The sequence below is a fragment of the Xiphias gladius genome, chromosome 4 (assembly GCF_016859285.1).
Source record: "Xiphias gladius isolate SHS-SW01 ecotype Sanya breed wild chromosome 4, ASM1685928v1, whole genome shotgun sequence".
In the NCBI taxonomy this organism is placed as follows: domain Eukaryota; kingdom Metazoa; phylum Chordata; class Actinopteri; order Istiophoriformes; family Xiphiidae; genus Xiphias; species Xiphias gladius.
Window position 1 is genome coordinate 17,125,490 of NC_053403.1, and position 23,156 is coordinate 17,148,645.

General features: G+C 39.8%; 2 protein-coding genes across 3 annotated transcripts in view; both read right to left on the reverse strand.

Moving 5' to 3' along the window:
- The window catches only part of evlb (Enah/Vasp-like b), a 45,676-nt gene extending 39,892 nt beyond the window's left edge, over positions 1-5,784 (reverse strand). For both annotated transcript variants that reach the window (XM_040124469.1, XM_040124468.1), the window contains exon 1: positions 5,707-5,784. In XM_040124469.1, coding sequence (XP_039980403.1) covers positions 5,707-5,711 — 5 coding nt within the window. In that variant the 5' untranslated portion in view covers positions 5,712-5,784. The remainder of the gene's footprint in view (positions 1-5,706) is intronic.
- Positions 5,785-10,773: 4,989 nt separating this feature from the next.
- LOC120789435 (echinoderm microtubule-associated protein-like 1) lies at positions 10,774-20,101 on the reverse strand. The gene is made up of 7 exons (XM_040126154.1): positions 19,942-20,101; positions 15,238-15,423; positions 14,002-14,131; positions 12,164-12,265; positions 11,580-11,608; positions 11,325-11,351; positions 10,774-11,048 (listed from the first exon to the last, which is right to left on the reverse strand). Exons 1-7 carry the CDS (start codon positions 20,099-20,101, stop codon positions 10,774-10,776), a joined length of 909 nt encoding a protein of 302 aa, XP_039982088.1.
- Between the last annotated feature and the right edge of the window lie 3,055 nt (positions 20,102-23,156).

The window sequence follows — 23,156 nt, forward strand, 5'->3', positions numbered from 1 at the left end:
TACAAGTATATGCAAGTCACTGGAGGTCCATTCATTTTCCCTGAGCAAACAGAAACTAAACAACTCAACTTTCAGTGGTTACTTTTGTAGACATCTGTGCGTTCTTGTCTCTACCCCATTAACAAAATTTTTCTCAAGAAACTTGTGCAATATGAATGCAAAATTGATCACAGGCAATAAAGGCATCACAGTTCTTTGCAGCTTTTAGTAGAATGGCTCAACCCCATGTTTATATACCATAAAACTGCAGCTTGCCTTGATGGCTGTATGTTCAGTGGCTACATTTTTTCCAGGGGTTCAGCTTCAGAGTTTTCAGTATTTAATCAAACTCCCTAACATTATTTGAGTGCTGTGAGTTGTATATAATCGTGTTAATAGTTTATATTTTAGGGAAAAAGAGTATAAAATGTTGCCACTTAAAGTTCTGCAGATACGTTCGCTATGAACATTTTGAAACGGCGCAAATATGTTCATATAAGATTCTTTTTCACGTTTTCACTATTTAAGTTGAAATGGCTAACTTGTTAGCAAATGCATATAGAGGGACATTATCACTCTCCTTTAGCTCACCAACTCATGAGAAGAATATCAGTCTCTTTAGCTGCTAAGCGCTCAACTGTGTTCACCGGCTATCGCTGACTTTATCTCTTTCCCATTCTTTGCAGGGATGGTAGCGTATAGTAGGTTTAACAGAGCTTCTGTAGTGGGAGCAGCTGTGTTTATGTGTTTGGAAATGATGCTGATGAGAGCGGGGAGACTGAACCAGAACAGTAAAATTGCACGCCGTCAAACCAAAAACAGTGTCAATAACAAAGATGCTAAAACCCTGTGTAGATCTGAGGTGAATCGGGTGATAAATATCTGGGGGTTCAACCCCTTTCACATACATAAAAATACAAAAATATTTATTATAGCAGCTTTAACTATTCACCAGATGGTGTTTTATTGGCTTTGAATCCTAGTAACATTGAAAATTGTGCAGCATTTATCATGTCGAGGGAACATGCAATGACTATATCCTCAATAACCTGCGGTGCAGAATTAGTCAGAATTTCCAAGATCTCTAGAACAAAATGTGAAAATACCTAAACTTTAAAGTTGTAACACTATAAGGAGGGTTCAATCAAAAGCAAACACCTGTGCAACTTCAAAGCACACAGCTGTGCTCTGAGAACAATGCACTGAGAGAGTAATCTGACCTCCTCTGCCACTAATGAATGTATGCCACAGCAGGACATAAACCATGACATTTCCATGATTTATTTCAGGTCAGGCACCAGGTGCACTGGATCTTGGTCTATAGTGTCAGTGCATTGTGGAAATGCACATTATCCTCTCACACCAGCAACCTTTTTGAAGCCTCGTCTCGTCTTAAACACACCTACAGTGCTATTATACATTCACTTTCACACTGCTGTGTACTTGAATGAAACTGCCTGTTGGTATTTATGAGCATCTAGAGTTAAACTGAGTTTACTTCTATGTGTCGGCCTTGTCCTGCATTACTACAACGCACAGTTACTGTTAACGCTAGTTATTCATATGGGTCACGCACATACCACCAACTGCTCCTGTCAATACACATCAGGCAACAGTGATGATGTGGGATCGATAGAACCCATACTGCACTTTCGGAGCATAATGAAACACTCCAGTCCACGCAAGTGGAGGAGATGGTGTTGGTGGGAGGACACCATGGGTAGGCTCACGCTGCAGGCAGGACCGCACGTCAATCCTGCTGTCAAACTTCATTACAGGTCAGTCACAAGCAAATGTACAAAGAAACCATTTAGTTACATATATGCCACTTAACGTGTACCTAAGAGCCACACAAGGCCTCACCTAAGAATGACTTGGTTGCACTTGTGCAGTTATTTGCAGCACTGATGGATCGTTAATATGAATCTATTATGAATGATTTCTCTTTATGTTAACTTTGCATTGGGTCAGTCTTGTGAGAGAGATGGCTATGCAAAGTAAATAATGCAATAACTTGCAAAGGTTTTGGAAAGGATAATAGTGGGCATCAGTAATGAATAACATTCCCCTCTTTAAAAGGGGATAATTGAGTAACAAGAGCCTTATGTCAGAAACTGAAACAGAAAAGAAATCTACTTAAAGTAGTGATTTAACCTCAGATCTGCCTGCAAAGAGAAAATGGTTTGTGGTCAGTAGAGTCAAATTACAGTATTAAGGACTTCAGTTCAGTGAGAGCAGTAGGGCTGCATCTAACAATTATTTTCATTACAAATTAATCAGTCTTTTTTTCCTTTTTGATTGATTGATACATTTTTTGTTTGAAAAATGAATTAAATAAAAAGAGTGGAAAATTCTCGTCAGAGTCTCTCCAAGCAAAAGTTTCGGTCTTCAGTTTTGCTTGTTTTATCTGACGAACAGTTCAAGACCCCCAAAATGCTCATTGTACAGTGAAACAAAACAGAGAAAAGCAACAAATCATGCTCACGATGACAAAGCTAACATGCTGATATTTAGCAGGTATATTCTTCCCCCATCTTAGTTTACTGTGTTAGCATGCTATCATTAGCTGATTAGTATTAAATAAAAAGTACAGTTGATGGGAATGTCAGGTTTTGCAGGTTTTTAGTCATAAACCAAAGGATTGTGAAGAATGTGAGCTGTGACCTGATGATGGCATTAGATGTAAAGTTACTTAAGTTATCACTAAAGTGTACTAAACTTCCAAGTACCAAATGTCAACTTTATGTTGGTGCTAAAGTCAGGGCATAAAAGTCAGTAGCATTCATTCTCTGGGCACCATGGATATCTTTACCAAATTTAATAGCAATCCATCAAATAGAAGTCAAGATATTTCCCCAACCAATCAGCTGACTAACACTCCCATCCCTAAAAATGGTATGAAATGAAGCTTTTTGTCCAGTGATCTAGTAGTAGACCAATTTTAGATCTGTGTGTTCAAGAAAAGACTGCTAAACTACCAAGTCTCTGTAATCCCATTTCAGTGCTAAGGTCTGCAATTAAGAGCAGTCAAGAAGTCATGGCAGTGTCTGCTGTATCTAGCACGAAAAACAGGAAAAATGTGCATCATCATAAATCCAAGAGTTGCCATCGTGTCAGATTAGTAGGTTAACATGGAAAAAAGCCTCAATAAGTGGGAGAGAGGCAGAGATGGTAGAGAGGGAAACTGGGAAGATAAAATGTCCAGCCTCCAGAAGAGGAATCAGACAGACAGGCCCCATGATGTGAGGGATCAGTCCGTCAACCCAAATCCCTCACAAGAATCACCAACCCTGGCTTTACTGTCCCAGAATTTTGTCCCAGAGACCTACGTAACCTTTTGACCTCTCCACAGCTGGGGAAAATTGAAACTGATAAAACTAATCTTAAAAAAATGAGAAACAGGACATGGTAACTGTGCTGGTTTTGACTTTCTCTGAGATTGAAAAGAATACCCCATTAGGATTAGATAACACAATCTATCAAGCATGAATCTTGGTAGATTTTTACAACCAAATTTTAACATTTATATTAGATGATATATGAAATATGGCTGTTAATTTTCTGTTTAAACAACATAGCAGACTATTCTGCAAAGCAAGAGTGTTGTTTGAGAAACCAAACTTTTAAAACTTGATCCTCTTTATAGAAAATATGTAAAGGGGACTTTATATGATATGATCGATTTTATATATACTTTATGCTGATATTTAATCCAAACCCTAGCAATGGCCTGTGTCCTTCAAAACAACTTAGTTTTCTATATTCCCTGCCTTGATACTGCAGTATATCTGACCTTGACTAATGTATGCTTGAACAGAAGCTCACAGCACTGAGGTCAATGCTCATTAGATCACAGCACAAAACAAACTATTTGTGTCCCACTAGCATGCATACTCTAGCAAGACTGCAGCGAAGACATGCACACAGCCAGCTCAGCAGTTGGACACTGTCACACAAAAATCCACACAACCAATAGACTTGCTCAGTTTTGCACATTTTAAGTCATAAAAACTCTGAGATCGCTGCAGGTACAAAAAAAGCAGAGAAACACTCAGTTGCATCCAGCTGAGCTGCAACAAACTGTGTGAAGTACCGGCTTGTTGTGGTGAGTGACAGTCTATGTTGCCACCTACAGAGCACCTCCGTAAAGCACAGAGTCATTCATCCTAAATCACAGCTTTGTATTTGCGCGGCTGTCAGACAAATCCTAAAATTACAAGTGTACCAGCAGACAGCTTGTCAATGTAGTTAAGATCAAGACAGATTCTCCATAGCTGCACTCCTTTGACTGGCATTGTTTTATGGATCTATATGCACTGGATCCACAGGTGTGTAAATACATGCAGTCAGCGCGTTTTAGTATGTGTTCATGAGGTTAAGTTCCTTCATAATGCAGGAATAAAGCTGTGTCCTAACTGCATGCTAAGACTGAGCAGGTTTGTTGAGTAAGTGACAAAATAAAGTATACTCAAAAAAGTCAGTATGCATACTAAAAAGGATGATTTCTGTCAGTGTGTTTATGGTCCAACAATGCCACGCACAAAGGAAACAGAGGAGCTATTTACAGCTGGAGAAAATGAAAACAGATTATGGGCTGCAAGTCTTTTATCAGTTTCTGCTAGTGCAAAATGATCTCTTGTACACTAAATGGAAAAAGTCATTGGGCATTTTGTCTAATTCACGATCTTCCATAAAGCAGGCTACAGTACTGATGTGCATGAGTATAAAGAGCCTGGCTCAAGGGCATGTCAAGACACATAAGAGTGCGTTTGGTACCATCAGTATAAAGTATAGCTGAGAAGACAGTGGAGATGGAGGCAGCACAGAGGAAAGCAGCGAGAGGCTGAGGGGGAAGGTTTGACTTATAGGCACCCTGGTGGGAAAATATTCCACTCTGACCTTGGGGCACACACACTCACACGTACTCTCCCACACAGATCTCAGTGCCAGCGGCAATTAGAGTGAGCTAAGGGTTCCTCCTGTTCATGGTGAACCTGTGCCAAACGCTGGTGCCCCACCCACGCTGTGCAGCAGCAGCCTTTTAGCTGACTGGCTGCAAGGCTGGGCTCGGGCAGTAACACTTCACCTGATAGGCTCTTGCAGTCAGCCAGTGAAACCCGGTGCTTGCATCCCTCAGACAGCTGTGTCTGGATGCTGTAATGAACACTCTCTGTGCGCACACACAGAGGCCTGTTTAAGTAATAAAGGCATGTGACAGCCCTGTAAATCCAGTGATCAGATCTCTGTCGCAATGAAGTATCGTGATATGCGTATATCAATTAGTAGAAGCGTAGTCTGGTTTCCATGACAACGCCTCATTTTCTCTGCAGACAACCTCCACGTGACACATCACGGAGCGAGCTGGAGTCCGAGATGTTAGCTGGTTTCTCACCAAAGCCTGCTCGCTCTGTGTCTACAGCTGTGGAAACCTTAATACGCTGCTCTCAGACCAGCCGTCCCTCTTAAAAGGTCTGTATTCTGTCAGCCAACAGGTGACCTGCCGGTCAATAAAAGCGCGTGCCCCTGTGATGCACCTTTTGTGCTGCGCTGACATGCACATGACAGGCCTCCGACTGAAACTGCGCCAGTGAAACGAACAGTGAGCCTGTAAAGAGGATGTTTTGTCTTATCTCGCTGTGTCCTTTAATTTCCCAGAATAATGCGCAGTAGAATCGCAGCCGTCTGCGCTTTTTGTGCAGCGAAAGAGCAACGCATGCTTCTGCTTACCTCATCTTCCTCTCCTGTCCGTCCGGATGAGATGAATGGTGTTTTCTGTCTGCTCAGTGCCTTGCCCTTGAGTTCAGTTCGAGTTAAAAAAAAAAAAAAAAAGATCCAGGTCCAACTGAAGAGCAGCTCCGGGTGTTTTACTGAAAACAGCGACGGTGCCCGCGAAGCCTGCAGCCGGCTGGATGGGCAGATGTTGAGGGCGGAAAATGCAACACAGATTCCCACAGTTTTCAGGTCTGCCTTTTCAAAAAGTAAATAATTGTTCTGCGGTGTTTGTCAGGCGGCTGGTGGTTCGGTTGAGGCCATTTCAGAGGGCCGCAGGCCGCTGTCCGAAGGACGAGAAGCCGGGCGGAGTGTCTGACAGCGGCTTCGGAGGTGCCATCTTTTCCTCCCTTCAACCACTGGGAGGCTGGATGCGAGAGAGGGAAGGGATTGGGTGGGGGGGCCAGGCTGCTGAATATCCAAGTCAGTTTTGCTGCACGGTAGCGCCCTCGCTGTGGTGATGCAGCTACCGTGCAGGCAGGTAGAAAAAACGAACGCACCCCGCCGTCCTTGAGGAAAAAGTTCTGTCAAAATTTAAAAAAAAAAAGAAAAACTCTTTCGTTCCCAGAGATAAATAAAACACAGTTCTAAAACAGTCTGAATTTTTGCACTGCAGAACAATAAAGAGTTTCACAGGAGTATCAGTGATGTTATTGGATATAAAATACCATGATTACCACAAATAATTTAAGCCCTTGAGACCCTGCGGAGCTAGTACTATATTATTTTTTGATGTGTGAGTGTGTGTTCTATCTTCTATTTAATAACTGGAATAGACTGAACACGTGACTCAAAGGCAGATATTTTGTGGCAGAAACTAGTTAAAATAAGTGTAATGTTTCCATAGTACTTCTTACTATGGGAATTTACTGAGTTCATATCAAAGCTATTTTATCTTCTTCTATGTCATCACTTCCTATATTGTGTTTTTATTTCTGGGATATTCCCTTCTTAGCTTTCTGACTGATGGCTGAGCCTGTACAACATTTCTACATGCTGTTGTACAGAATAATAATGTGAAAAAAGTCATGGTGAGATACCTCATGCAGTATAACATGAGTGTACAGGGCATTCAGAAAGTGTTCAGACCCCTTAATTTTTTTCACATCTTGTTATGTTGTAGCCTCATACTAAAATCAGTTAAATTAATTTTTCCCCTCATCAATCTACACTCATTACCCCATAAATAGAATTTTAGGAATTGTAAATTTATTACAAATTATAAAACTGAAATATCAGATTGACATAAGTATTCAAACCCTTTGCTATGACACTTGAAATTTAGCTCAGGTGCCTCCCATTTCTCCCGATCATCTTTGAGATGTTTCTACACATTGCCTGGAGTCCACCTGTAGTAAATTCAATTGATTGGACATGATTTGGAAAGGTACACACTCTATATAATGTCTCACAGATGACAATGCATATTAGAGCAAAAACCAAGTCATGAGGTTGAACGACCTGCCTGCAGAGCTCAAAGACAGGATTGTGTCGAAGCACAGATCTGGGGAAGGCTAAAAAAAAAATTTCTGGTGCACTGAAGGTTCCCAAGAGAACAGTGGCCTCCATAATTCTTAAATGGAAGAAGTTTGGAGCAACAAGGTCTCTTCCTAGAGCTGGCTGCCCAGCCAAACTGAGCAATCAAGGGAGAAAGGCCTTGATAAGAGAGTCGACCAAGAACCTGACGGTGACTGTGGCTGAGCTCCAGAGATCCTGTGGGGGGACGGAAGAAACTTCCAGAAGGACAACCATCAGTGCAGCAGTCAACCGATCCGGGCTTTATAGCAGAGTAGCCAGACAGAAGCCTCTCCTCAGTGAAAGACTTATGAAACCCCGCTTGGAGTTTGCAAGAAAGCACCCGAAGAACTCTTAGACTGTGAGAAACAAGGTTCTCTGGTCTAATGAAACCAAGATTGAACTGTCTGGCCTCAGTTCTAAGTGTCATGTCTGGAGAAAACCAGGCACCGCTCATCACCTGCCCAGTACCCAACGGTGAAGCATGGTGGTGGCAGCATCATGCTATGGGGGTGTTCTTCAGCGCCAGGGACTGGGAGACTGGTCAGGGTTGAGGGAAAGCTGAATGGAACAAAGTACAGACGTATCCTTAATGAAAACCTGGTCCAGAGTGTTCAGGACCTCAAACTGGGGTGAACGTTCACCTTCCAACAGGACAATGATCCTAAGCACACAGTCAGGACAAAACATGAGTGCCTTAGGGACACCTCTGTGAATGTCCCTGAGTGGCCCAGCCAGAGTCTTGACTTGAAGCTAATCGAACCTCTCTGGAGAGACCTGAAAATAGCTTTTCACCGACAAGTCCCCATCCCAACTGACAGAGCTTGAGAGGATCCACAGAGCAGATTGGTAGAAAATCCCATAATCAAGAAGACTCAAGGCTGTAATCACTGCCAAGGGTGCTTCAACTAAGTACTGATAAAAGTGTGCGAATACTTATGCCAACATGATATTTCCTTTTTTACTTTTTAATTTGTAAAAATTTCTAAAATCCTGTTTTCACTGTGTCATTGTGGGGTAACGAGTGTAGATTGATGAGGAGAAAAAAAGAATTTAAGGGATTTTTGGCTTAAGGCTACAACAAAGTGTGAAAAAAGTGAAAGGGTCTGAATACTTTCTGAATGCACTGTATGTGGCACACACACTTGTCAGCAGGCGAGCTGACCAGCTATAACATCTGTCTCTGTCTGCATCAGCCAGCTGCTGTTTCTCACACGGAGGACAGACGGACACAGTTCAAACTCCACTGGGAACGCGAGTTAGGCTGTGCTCTCTTTTTCTTGGCAGGCAAGTCTATGGGTTCCCCACGCACTCTCAAAGTCCATCTGAGATTTTCTCACCCTTAATGTTGAGTGTTTAAAATTGCAGTTACAGATTCGTGTGTTTGCATCCAAACTTTCAAGACTGGGGTTAATGTTTTTAATTATGCAACATTATGCTTTTACAGTGATAGAATTACCTGTGTATCTATTAGCTCTCCATCAATGAATATGGAGGACAGCAGAGGTTTTAAGTTTTTCACAAAAAGAGAGAGTGCCACTGATTTTTGCAAAGAGAGAGAACGAATTTTTAATATCAAATAGTCATATAATAGTAACTTGTCACAGTTGGGCAGATGCAGAACTAAATGCATATGCAAGAAGAAAGAAAAGAAAACAACTACCATGAAGAGATCTATTATGATAAAAAAATATTTGAATTTATGTTTTTTGTTTAGTTCTTATCTCTAAATGCAGTTGTTACACATCCCATGGCACCATGTTATAATAATGCAGGCTTATGCTCTACAGTATCTTTTGCATTTGACTCAAAGCTGTAGCACTTCCACTTTCACCAGCAGAGGTCCTCCTACTTTCCAAAGCGCACAAGGATTTCTACTGGGGTTCATATGAGTGAGGACCCACTTTTAGATCATATGAAAAAGTTCAGCCCTTGTTTTAAGGGAACCTATATTTTGTTTAGTAGATCATGATCCACTGGTGTAACTTTAATATTCCCAATATGTTACCTTTCACTGATATTGTATCCCTGTTTGTGTCTATGGCCTTCATCTCCACAGGAGGGCGCTGAGGCTGTGCATACTTGGATTTTACACATTTCAGCAGGTCTCACACAAGTTTATGAAAGGTCACAGTGAAAAATATGACTGTTGCAGTATTTCCAAACAAGGCTAAAAATGTTTCTACATGGTCAGAATTTATATTTTTTCACCCATGAGGCATCTACTCAGTGTAATTGGAACAACACCAGAACCTGCTACAATAATGGGAATGATGTGTGAAGTAACCATAAGATACCTGAACAATTTGGATGCACCCGAACATAGACTCAGCTTTTGACCTGAGCTTTCTTCAGATCCTGGAAAGCTGTGGAGTTTTACTCACAGCAGCAGCGGAAAATGTACCGGTCACAGCTCTAGAATTACCCACGTCTTCATTGGACTGTTTATCCAACTGAAAAGGTCACGGCACATGACATGATTTTCAGCAATTTCCTGCTCATTAAAGTGTTCTGTGTCCATGTCTGCCCTGCCGCCACTTTGTAAAAGACCGTTCCTGTCATCAGAGAACTGTTTCACCTTCAGATTGAGGTGACTGCACTTTTCTAGCTCTCCAAGGGGCTGATTGGACATAACTATGCCAGGGAAATGCAGACTATAGCGTATCACTGGGACTCTTCATTTAGTCAGCTCAACTTTTTAGTTTAACAGGTATCTTAAAACCCCAACCCCTCACATACACACCCTCAAACACTTAGTGGCAGATATTATAAAGAAGACCATCCCAGAAGGGATCAGAACACAGTTGTTTATTGATTTTCCTTATCTAGAATGAGCCTTTTGGCTGACTCTGGTACATCCTGTGTATTAGCTAAGGTGGAACATCAACTACAGAACTGGAGACATCACAGCAAACAGGCATGGGGACAGACTCAGCGACACACACTCGTTGACATCGAATACAGTTTCCTTCTTACATCACAGTGCTCGGTGCTCAAAGACAACTACAGACACACTTCCGTACTGTCAGAAAAAGTGAAGACTCGACGAAGAACACATTAACAGTAAACACAGGCATTCACTGAAACAATATGCAGGTACTAGCATGTGAGAAATGGATCTAAGACTACACTGTCTCTGAGGAGTCTAAAACGCTTTCAAGCATTCATACTATCCTAAAATAAATAATCACGCCATAAAACACTGTACTGACAAAATTACTTACTCAAACTTGTTAATGGAAATGTTTTTCGAAATGCTGTAAGTGCTTGTGTTGTACGTACCCAAACACAACAAGGTCAGGATGACCTACAGAGGATAATCATGTCATCCCTGCTGTTGAAGATGTGCACTCATCACAATTTAAAAATCAAATTCTTGTTTTTTCAACAGTGGAGGAAAGTCTTTATTTGCAGTTTCTGTTCAGGTGGTTGACTGAGGCTTTTAATAATTACTTTGGGTTTAGTAACCTCAATAGCAAATTGTAGAAAATCTATCTCTATCCCCTTGCCTCAGTAACAAATCTGAAAGTACTGGCTGGGCGACTTGATGGGGCTCTTGTAGCTGGATGTGTCGTGTGATGTGTTCTGGCTGGTTGTGGTTTTCTGCAGGTTTAAGGTGAAGGATGGAGTTGTTTTTTTCGTCTCTGGCTTGCTGCCCCCCTTCGCCTGAGGTTGGCTGGGTGTGGCCACGTGCCCGCTGTTGGCAGGCACCGCAGACGCAGATTTGGCGGTCTCAGAAGACCCAGTCTTTCTTGCTTGGGGGCTCAGATAGATCTGCATAGTCACTAAGTGAAGTGGTGAAATGAGGTGAGGAGGGTGAGTGAACAGACAGAGTGGAGGTTGGAGGGCAGACGGTGCAGACATTTGAAGAGTTGGAGTGAAAAAGACAAAAAATAGGGGTGCAAGGGATGAGGGAAGGCACACAAGTCATGGTGAGATGTGAAATAATGAAGGATGAGCATAAAATAACTCAAAAACAAGGTTCTCAACTTTACATGATATTGTAGATGTAAAGAATAATTCACTGAAGTATTTCCTGTATTGTCAGGGGCGAGGGCTACCTTTGCAGTGTGTCACACGTCTTGTCCCTGCACCAAAATGACACAAAAACAGAGAGATGAGATTCATTTTCATGTAGCAAACAATACCACTGTCATATCAGTCTTTTGCTCAACCACTTATCTCTCTACTTATCTCTCTTTTATAGAGGCCTAGTCAGCAGCTGTTTCACATTCCTGTTATGAGGCTGAATGCTGCCAGTTACAGGAGGGGGGAAAAAAAACAACTGCAGGGAACCAGATAAAGTGCTCTCTTACCTACACTTACTGCAGCCTCCTTGGACTTGCTGCTGTAATAATGAGAAAGAAAGAGAAATAGAGATCCAGCAACACAGACAGAGAGTGTAAGTATATCTGAGAAAGATTTCAACTGAATAAACACATCATATTGTAACAGGGACAACATATCAGTTTCAGGTTGACTAAACAGTTAAACGTCCAATGTATGTGGCCTTGAAAATGTACTGTTCCTCTGTGGCTTTAGGTGTTTTCACATACAACAGAATGTCAGGGTTGGAAATAACCTTGATTTGATTTGAGAGATTTGTTTGCATTTTGATCAGCCAGGAATTCCTGAGTCACCCCAAATGCAACGGAAAATGTATATACACCCTGGCTTGCAAGAAATGTACATGAAAAATCAGACATTTAGAGTAACAGAAAGAGAAAAAGAAAGGATTGTAAGACATTAGTGGTGAGACTGTATTCTGAAAGAGCAGTTTTAGAAATATATTTGGTGATACAATAACAGACAACAAGATAAAAGCCCAGAAAAGGCACTTTTTCTTACATGGGACAAGTCTTGTTTATGGAGGGTTAGAAATGCAAGAATAGCTTCTTACCCCTCCTGAAGTTTTTTACATGTCGAGGCTGCAGAGGTGGGTCTTGATTTGGCAGTCTTACATGGACTTTCCTTCACACTACCCAGTGGGCTCTTCACCCCACTGGAAGGAAAAGAAAAAGTACTGTAAGATCATGGTTGTTTTTTTTTTTGTTTGTTTGTTTTTGTTTAACAGTCTAAACCACAAACTGGGGCTGCAACAGAGAAAAGTTCCCGACATCTTCTAAGTGTACAAGAAATGACAAATCAAAAATTAAAAGCAACATACAAAAGTGTCCAAACCTTCAGCGACTAAGATGAAGACATTCAGATTTGATGTTTAAGGGGGTGCATTTTACTGTTATAATATAATAGGATTAATGTTAATTGAAGCAGTTTAAACTTAAATTAAAAATATTTTCCCAACTGCCTCTTGCTGGCACTTTTATGTGTAGTTGCCCTATGTAGCTTTAACATTGTACTCTATTTTATGTCAGTTGAAGGAAAAAAAGCAATAAGGTTGTGAATATTGTAAGTGACTGAATGTTAAGTTTAAACACTACTGAATACATAAAGTAAATCTAAATACCTCTTAATTTATAAAATGTAGATATTTTAATTTGAAAACCTGCTATCTGAAAATATACACATTTCTCTGTGCCCAACTTAAACCTGAGTTTAAGACGTGTATCTATGGGCAGGACTTTACAACATCATGGTTTTGTATGCAACTTATGAGATACAATTCTATACCATGCATATGGAGTGGAACGTTACTGTTAAATCTGAGATGCGTTTGTATTTTTACAGATGCAGCATTTCAGATGGAGAAATCTGGTTGTCTTTTGCATCAACTTTAAACACATTTTCTAGGAATTCAGCCTGACTTATTTCTGGAAACCTCTGGTTAGAATTTAAAATAATGCAAACATATATTAAAAATGCAAACATGCAACTATAATGATGGAGCCACTGAAGTGGTCAGTGAGGCTCTTAAATATGTATTTATAAGATAAATACGCGCTAAAGACAATGAATGAAAAGAGATGTGGCCACTTAAAGTTGAGACAAAGACGAAAAGACAGATGGATGGGGAGCAACTAGCGGCAATAAGTAAAAAAGATTAAAACCAAATGAAGGGGGCATTGGTATAAGGGAGAGAGAGAGAGCTAGAGAGAGAGAGAGAGAGAGAGAGAGAGAGGACAGCAGGTAAAATGAGTTTAATTTGTTTAGAAATAAGGTGAAATAAGAGTGGAAGAGTGGGAAATGAGCCAGTGTTGCTAATGATGACAGTGAAGATGATGATGATGCTTTTCACTTCATCCTAACACTGACATTCTTAAGTGCATGGAAATGTACCCTTCTCCATGTAAACATATCAGCATACCCCAGATATAGCAGCAGCACATCATGGTACCACAGAGAGAACCTATCATGGTCTCTGACTAATGCTATCTCATAGCAGTATCATTTAAAAGGTAATTGAGAGGAAGAGATGTGCGGAAAATGGTTTGCTGCTTTATTGCTTTGAAATAAAGGTGAGTGTTGGAATAATTATTGAGCATCCATGTGCACTGTTTCCTGGATAATGAAGGGTGCCTACTGATTGCTTTTGCTCATAAGATGATGAGAAGTGAGGCTCGAGATCTGGGACTGAAGCTTCATTGTGAGCTGCTTCATTAAAACAGTTCATTCATACTATATACAGGAGCTTTCTCATTGTCAGAGATGAGAGGAATGCCAAAGGAAAAACAAAGAATGTTAAAAATTCCGGTCATGATATTAACTTTTATGTGTAGATCTGAGTCTCATGAGATCATATCACAGGCTCCTGCTTTGAAACTGAGTCCAGTGTTTTACCTTCGGGGTGGTGTTGGGCTGTAGTTCCTAGCTGTGGAGCTGGAGGGCAGTGTGGAGCTCTTCTTCAGGGCGCCAGAGGTCGAGGTCACCATGGGCGGTCTGGAGGGCAGAGCCAGAGATACCGGCCTGGCTGTGGGAACACACATGGGGATGAATATGATGTATGTGTGTGTGTATGGTTACTACAGGGATGTAATTATATGGTTCATTCACATACATTTTTAAAAAATGTTAATAATGTGGACTATTTTTGTGGTAATTTTTGTGACTGCTCTGTTCGTCGTCGGCACAAATAAAGCCCCATTTGGAAAATGAATTATTTGGATTTGGGTTGTATACATATGCTTCTATACATACATACAAAGTATGTGTATTAGGACATGTAAACTAAACTGATTTTCTGTATTTCTTACCAGATATTTGCCTGTTAGTAAGTGCACATATATAAAGATACAAACACACAGACACACACACACACACACACACACACACACACACACACACACACACACACACACACACACATATATATATATATATATATATATATATATACGTATATGTACATATATATGTGTGTGTGTGTATATGTATGTATATATGTATGTATATATGTATATATGCATGTGTGTATATATATCTATATATATATAGATATATATATATCGCAAAATAAACAAAACTTTTTCTCTAATATTTTATACACCAAACAATTGATCAAAAAGATAGATATTGAGGCAACTCAGTTCAATTCAGAGATATTGAAAACAACTGTTTTTTTCAGGCCTAAAAAGTAGCAAGTAGCAATCTTAGCAAGCATCCTTAGCTATAAAAGAATTATGACAAAGTTTATGCTGAACAAATAATGTAATAACTGCCCTTTCACTGTTGATTATTTATTTTCCCTGTATTTATGTACTGTTAATGCATTGTGTCTGTTGGCTATGATATACTGACAACTATGTATATGTGATTATCCAAAATTGCTTACTAATATTGCTCTCAGTCTGATTGTTGATGTACTTGCAAAACAATGAACAACACTGGCTTAACCAGTTCGTTAGTAAAGCTGACGAAAAGAAAGACCGCATCAACAACCAATAAAAGAAATCAATGTCGTCTCCAAAATACAGTACAGGTCTACAGGACAAAAGCTGCTGTACACACTGATATACTTTACATCCACAAACTGACACGTGGATAATGACCGTAATCCACGGACTGATCGTTGTTCACCTTTAGCACCCGGTGCTCTCCTGCCAGCAGCAGCCTGGTGCTCCTCAGAGATGTTGAGCCTCTTGAGGACATCAGCCAGAGCCATCTTCAACAGCTGGATTTCATCTTCCTGCATCTGCATCCTCTGCTCCAGATAGGTCAGCCGGTCGGCCACATCCAGGCCGCTGGCTGCTGAACTGCGGTCATCTGAAGGAATAATAGAAAACAGGATGCGTAAGTATGATAGACAGATAGCAGAGATTGATAGAGAGATAGATAGATAGATAGAATTGCGTGACATGTTTGGGCCAGGACAAAGATTATGTTATTCATTTGATATGCCTTTCAATGACATTACATAACTGGTGACATGTTTAAAGAGAGTGCCAGCTCAATCTGAGACATCCACTGAACATTTACCCGCCTCCAAACCACATCTAAGTATATTTAAATTTGCAGATTACATAGAGCAAAACAAAGAGCACTCATAAAAATCACGGAGCAACAGTAAGAAAGACCTTGTCAACCAACTGATGCTTCAGAGGGTGACGGTTACATAGATAATCGAGGGAGGGAAAGATGCCAAGACATAAATGAATATGCAACTGACTCATAGTGAAACCACACAAGAGAAAATCTTGAGTATGAAAGAAAGCAATCCTCCAGTCGCAAAGTAAGAAAGTGCTATTTAGCTGTCAGCTCACTAAAAGCCCTGTAATGTAAGAGACAGACTGGTGAAGGAAAAAAACATAACAAAATTGCTTCTACAGCTAAGCCAAACATCTGCACAAAACTTCAGCCAAGGCATTAACTACTAGGTAAAATTCTACCGTAAAGGCTCTTCTAAGGCTCATCTCTTTTGGAAACAAGATATAAATATAATCAGAAAATGGAATAAACTCTTTAACATCCTCTGTTTGTGCCTGTATAGCAGAAATCTGGCTAATGAGGTCATGGCACAGCTGGACAAAGCAGATCATCCACACTGTCATCACACAGTAGCACGTAAACAAAGGTAGCTGAACAACACATGCAAAGCACTTTCAGCTGTTATTAACACACTATAGTTTCTCATTTAGTCAACTTGTACACCTTGGCCATCACCAGTAACAATAGCTCAGAGATGGATACCGTGGGAGACACTGGACAACGATGAGTAGTCAGTGTGCCTCTGCTGGCCGGCTGGGCCTTCCACCACCGCCCCTGATGTCTTCCTCCGCTTCCTCTCCTCTCGCAAGCAAACTCTCTCGCTTCTCTTTCCTCCCCTGGCTCCAGTCAGAGAGGCTGGCTCTCCCTCCATCTGATTTTGATCCACTGGCTGGTGTTCACTAAGATCTCATCTCCATTGCTCTGCTTATGTCACACACACACACACACACACACACACACACACACACACACACACACACACACACAAAAGCACACACTCACACATACACGTACACACACACACACACACACACGTACACACTAAAAACGCATACACTTACACACATGCATACACATACTAACAGATCAGCCTTTCTGATGTTTTGTCCATCTATGCAGCATCCAGACATTTGCAGCAGGAGATGAGGTTACTGGTGTTTTTATCCTCTCACATTTCCTCGGTGGTCGCCTGATATACTCTGGGACGCAGTGATGTGTATGACAGAGCTTAAAGCCCTTTTGCTCAGGGTGTGTGCATGTAAAAAGGTGGGGGTGGGGCTGATAATGCTTAAAAACTCAGTGGTTGTCCAATTCAGCCTAAATTGTCTGTGCACGTGTGTTTGCGTGTACTTACATGTGTGTGTGTGTGTGTGTGGGGGGGGACTACAATGATAATCCCCCAGACTGAGCCTCTTTGACCCCACCCCCACACATAAGTCCCATGTCACTATGAGAGATGGAGACGCAGAGAGGAAACAGCAGGAATAAACCTGAAATGTGGCCTGTTCTTGTGATGTGCTGCTGTAAAGATTACAGCTTCATTGTAGTAGCAGAGTGAACACTAAGTCTTAAAAAACACACTGAAAGAGAAATCAGATCTATAGAAAGTGCAGTGGTGTGATGAAGCATTATTTTCATGCAATTTTTTCAGCAAAAATTGTTTCTAAGAACTTGCACCTACCACAGGGGCTACTACTCCAGTGGCCAGGGGGTATGAAAAAGATTGTGGAGTAGTTCAACTAGTTAGATTAAATAGAAATTTCAATTTGCTCAGAAAATATATCCACACAATAAGTTAGCTATAACACCTGAATACACATCTTGTGACTACGAATGCATAACAACTACTGCAGAAATGGTTAGCTAAAAGTAATGGACAAATGGTTAAAATAAATGGATAAAAGGAATTGATAAATAGTGGAAATAGCTAAAGTGAATGGATAAATGGTGTAAAAAAATTAAGGTAAACAGTTGAAATCCTTACCTACAAGTAATGGATAAACAGTTGAAATAGCTAAAGCAAAAAAGCTGATATAGCAAGCCAAAGACGATAAAGGGTTGAAATATTATCTAAAAAATGAATAAATTGTTGGAATGGTTACCTGAAAGTAAAAGGCTTAAAAGTCAATTTACAGTAATGATCAAAGGTTTAGTCATCTGAAATAGTCAATTTAAAGTAATGAATAAATGGATAAAATAGGTAAAAGTAAGTTTATATGGTTGAAATTAATGGCAGAAATACTTAGCTAAACGTAATGGATAAACAGTCGAAATAACAACAAAAACAAAAAAAAAGATGAACTAGCTAGTTAGGCAAAAGTGATATACGGTTGAAATATACGGGTGAAATATTACAATATATAAGTGTGGAAAAGTTGAAACAGTTATCTTAATGTAATGAATAAATGGTTGAAATAGGTAAAAGCGAGGGTGTGTGGTTGAAACCAGTGGTTGAAATAGCTAAAAGTAATTGATAAATGGTTGAAATGTCCAGCTCCTGCCACCAAGTGGCAGTATGAAAGTAGACTTAACCAAACAGACCTTTCATATAAAAAAATATTGTAACGTCAATTTTTATATCCACCTTTATATCATTAATAGTTAAATGAAATATAATTTAGTGTCTATAAAGCCTAAAAACATGCTGTAAAATGCATGTTCTCCTGTGTAAAAAAATCTTTTGAGATATGAGTTTTTCTTCCTGACCGCGATGATCTGCTGCGGGCAAAGACTTTCAGTATAATCATTCAAGCATGCAGCCAGCTGTAATCTGTCTCTCATGGAGAGTTGTGACTGTGTAGGCCTGTGATTTTCTGTGCCTCCCTCTTGTCCTGGCCCTGACATCATCCTTGTGCCACCTCCATACATCCCATACGGGATTGGGATTAGAATAGCACATAATCCCAGTGCTGTAAAAGGGAATTAGCAGCCCAAAGCTCAATCTCTGCACTAACTCAGCTATACAAAGAAAAGACAGGCACCCTGGACGACTTCCATGCAAAAGTAAGTCTATCTCTCTGCCTGTGACTCACACACTCACATTCACACAAGTAAACAGAGCCAGAACAGTGGTAACAGTCTCAAAGTTCATACGCCTATTATACATTTTAGCAAAATGAAAATACATACAATACAATACACCCAGGAAAGCAGTGGAGTGTTTTAATCTCTGCTCACAGATGGTGTTTCCCGAATGAAGACACAGCATCTGTCTGCTCATATCAGTCCCCTGCCTGCTGACACACACAGGCCACGTGTGCAAAAGCAATCCTTCACTTATTAGTCCACTGATACTAACATCCCTGAGGGGACAGGGCATTTCCCTAAATCTCCTCAGCCGAGGCACATTCCATAACACCAACAATTTGATTGTGTGGCATGTGATACATTGGACAGGCATGCAGGACTAGAGTTCAATTTAACGTGCTTATTCAAAACCAACATTGCACAGGTTAAAGTGAGAATTTAAAGTGCCAGTGTTAACAATTCTACAATTAAGATAAATAGCTTTTCACTCATTTTATTTGTGAAGTTATGCAACAGGCTTTGAAGGGTTTTCATGATCCCAAATAAAACCAAATTTTTCAACAGAAAATGCCATTCCAAGGTTTTTTGTATGGTGTAAGTAACATTTTCTGTTAAAATTTCCCAGAGGCCATTCATTCAGTCATTCAATTTCAACTCATTCACATTAAAATAACTTAAATTAGCCGATTTCTGGCCATTGAGTGATACATGTACAATGCCACCATTTAATTTTTTTGGATAGAGTGGAGGTTTTTTTTTTTTTTTGTTTTTTAACGTTCAACCTACTTAACCTGTTCTTTTTCTTTTTTCTGGTGACAAAGCAGAAGCAATGTGAACAAATCTGTTCAAAACTGCAAACCTGTCGAAACCAGACATGTATGTACATCCAGTTTGTATTATAAGACAGGAAGTGTATACAGTGCATCTATTTTTGTTGGTTACAAGTACAGATGCACTTCATTCTTACATAGCACTTTAAAGGGTCGGTTCAGTTTTGTCTTTTGCCACTAATAGTATCTAGCAGTTAGTTTGGTCAGGTTTTAAGATAGACATTTCTGAGAATGAAACTTTTAAAATGTCATTCTTCATTGCTTTGAGCAAACAAAATTGCAGTCACTTCCACTGTATTGCGGGCAGAAATTGCAGAGATCAAATAAAAACAAAACTATCTGTGTGGCTATATACCACAAGACGTAAGTGAGAAAATAGCTTTTTTTTAAAATTTGGATGAACTGTCCCTTTAACATTTAATGTCACTTAGCTTTCTACCTGTCATGAAATCGGTGTCTGGTGCCAGCATTGAATCACTGTGATAGCTCTCCTTCAGTGACGGCCTCCTCAGCAGGCCGTGGGCAGTCTCCTCCATCCCCAGACCCTGGTCCACCAGCTCCTCCATGTGTGTGTCCCTGTCTGCTGTGCTCGCTGCCATGGCCCTGACAGAGTGTGTCTGAGTGATCCTCCGTGCTCCTGCTAAGTCTCACACGCTTCACTGCAAGGCTAATTCACCTTCCCTAAACCCCCAGTGGCCACCACCTCTCATTTTCCCTCCCTCCCTCTCACCCGCTGTCTTGTAAGGAGTGTGTAGGGCGCAGGGAGAGGGTGATGTCATTCAGAGGACAGATTAAGGACCTGGTAAGCCATCTGAAGCTAAAGGGGAGGACAAGCCTATATGAGAGCAGGAGTCTGTGGGCTGTGTTTATGTGTGTGTCTTGTACACATGGATGGATTATAAGAAAATGGGCCCCTGTGCACAGAGGTTAAAGGCGCCCCCATCCCTCCTCTATAGGACCTGCAGCCTGAAAGAGGCACAAAACATCTACAATCAATGCAATCACTTGTTGTCACTTTGTGTCTCTTTTTGGTAGGTTTGTGTCCCTTTTTTTAGCTTTGTGCCATTTGGTGGGTATTTTGTGTCTCTTTGTGGTTGTTTTGCATCACTTTGTGGTTGAGCTCTTTGTCATTCAAACAAAAAATATCAACAGTCACTTCATACAGAGGTTCTGGCCCAGGGGTCAGGATGTCAGCTCCTCTCGGGTCCCTGAGCCCGTGAAAAGTAGGCCTATTTGGTAATCCATCCATGCTTGACATCTAAACAGGGGTCAGGGAGGCCTCAGACAGGAAACACACTTTCACATTAAAGGCCTCAAAATAACTTCCTGAATAATAAATTGCATAATTCCTGTCTGCAAATGTACAGCTACTGCTTTGAGGAGGAAAGCGAGGAGTAACAATTACTGACCTGTGTGTGCTAAGAAAATACACACTCCTGAGAAAAAAAAACCGAAACAGCAGGGTGGGAACACACAATTGCCTGTTGCACATAAAGTTGCAGACAAGCACACAATTACGCTCCCCAAAAGAGCTTACATCAGGCTTCCATCCGGTGTGGTCAGCCCTGATGTACTGTAAGGATGATGAGATTCTGAGATTAGGGAGCAGAACTTGATTAATTACAGTCATCAAGAGGACAATAAGCCGGACGTGGTAATTAGACCAACAAAGAAAGACAACAGCAGCAGATGAAAAGCTATTTAGGCGATTGTTGCGGGGTCTCCTCCAGTGTAAGCTGGGTTTCTGTCTATTTTGCATTCACTAGATTGATTCTTTCTCCACCAGATGCTTCTTTTTGCTGATATGTCAGTGTCCTCCTGATTTTTTTACAAAATCATACATTCAGATAAAAGATGGCAAAGCAATTTTGACCTTGGCCAGTGATCAAATGTAAATCGGACATGCTATTAGTTAACTTAAATAAAAAACAAAATGGTTTTACCTTCCTGTTCTTGACATTCTTTTTTCTCATTTTTTTTCTTTCAGTCCTTTCACATTTATCTTCTTGTACAACTCATATTTCCTGTTATGTCTGTATGCATTTCTGTAAATGCTGTGGTGGAACTATTCAGATCCTTTACATAAGTAAAAGTAGCAATACCACACTATGGAAATACTCTATTTCAAGTCAAAGTCCTGCACTGAAAATATGAAGTACAAGTATGTAGGTATTATCACCAAAATGTACTTAAAGCATCAAAAGGAGAAGTACTCATGATGCCGAACAATGAACCCTGTAATTGTTTTACTATGATTTATTATATAATTGGATTATAATTATTGATGCGTTACTGTGTAAGCAGCATTTAACTATTGCAGTTGGTTGACGGAGCTGTTTTGAACTATGTTATATATTGTTGTTTATTTTAATCTCTAACATTGCGTCACATTTCATAAGATCCTGTTCTGTATGTAAAATCTTAATCTGCAAAGTAAATAGTAATTTACGCTTTCAAATAAACGAAGTGGAGTAAAAAGTATGTTGTCATCTGAATCTTACTGGATTATTACTATCAAGTACCATTAAATGGAAATACTAAAGTAAGGTACAAGTAACTTAAATTTGTATTTAAGTACAGTACTTGAATAAATGTACAAGTATATGTACATGTATAAATGTATATACAAAAGAAACAGAGAAACACACCGTCACTTTGTATGTATTTGTATACATGTATTGTTGATTTACCCAGAAGTACAGCTAAAGTACACTAAGGGTATATAATGCTACTACAATTATTTATCATCATTTTGATATGATTATTGTTGTATTCATACAGTTATGACAGGACACAATATACCATCCAATTTGGGAAGAAAATAAGATACAACAATAAACATTGGTTATATAAACAACAACAGGAGAACATGTAATGGAAATATTACATTAAGAATGGCAAAAAATAACCTACATTTAAAGGATGACGCAAGAGTATAAATAAGGCTCAGTGTTAAAATTCAAACAATAACCACAACTGTGAATTTTGCCTATTATTGTTATTATTATCCAAAATCTAACTATTGATCTCAGTAGTACTTACCTGTAAATACACTGTACATACATTCCTGTATTTTACATACGTGTACATGCCCGTGTGTCTACATAGATTTACTTTAGATATAATTCTTACACCACCTACACAATTCCAAAGAGGCACTTTGCCTATACACGACTGCATATAGTATACTGCATACTAAACTTGCATTGCTGATGTACAGATATTTTACCAGGCACTATCAACGTTTATATTTAGAGTATGGTCCTAGTTCTAGTTAAAAAAAATGCTCAAATAAAAGTAAAAAAAATAAGCCATTAAAAGACTAGTGTTAATAAGATATGTAGTACATTTGGTCTTCATGAAGAAAGACTTCTCATTGGATGAAAAGGGGTTTTTAAAAAATCAAAATGGATTATTCTCCAGTATCCTTTCACACATTGTACACTTTTAAACATTATAGCAAAATAAAGGCACTCAATTACAATTATTTTTAAGTTGTTATTTTATAATTTTACTAAACTATGAGGACAAAATGGCTCTGACTTATTAGTAAAAGATATTGTGAAAATTTGTAATTAAGGTAATATGTAATGACAGTCTACTCCAAATCCTGAATGATACCACAGCAAAAACTCACCCACCCCTTGGTTTTCA

Bases quoted from the DNA above. Each gene is read 5' to 3' on its own strand.
- LOC120789435 (XM_040126154.1), bottom strand. From the start codon at position 20,101: ATGGCAGCGAGCACAGCAGACAGGGACACACACATGGAGGAGCTGGTG. The intron at 15,424-19,941 runs GTAGAAAGCTAA...TTATTCCTTCAG, and splicing joins AGACACCGATTTCATGACAG to ATGACCGCAGTTCAGCAGCC. The intron at 11,609-12,163 runs GTAAGAAGCTAT...TTATTACAGCAG, and splicing joins TGTAAAAAACTTCAGGAGGG to CAAGTCCAAGGAGGCTGCAG.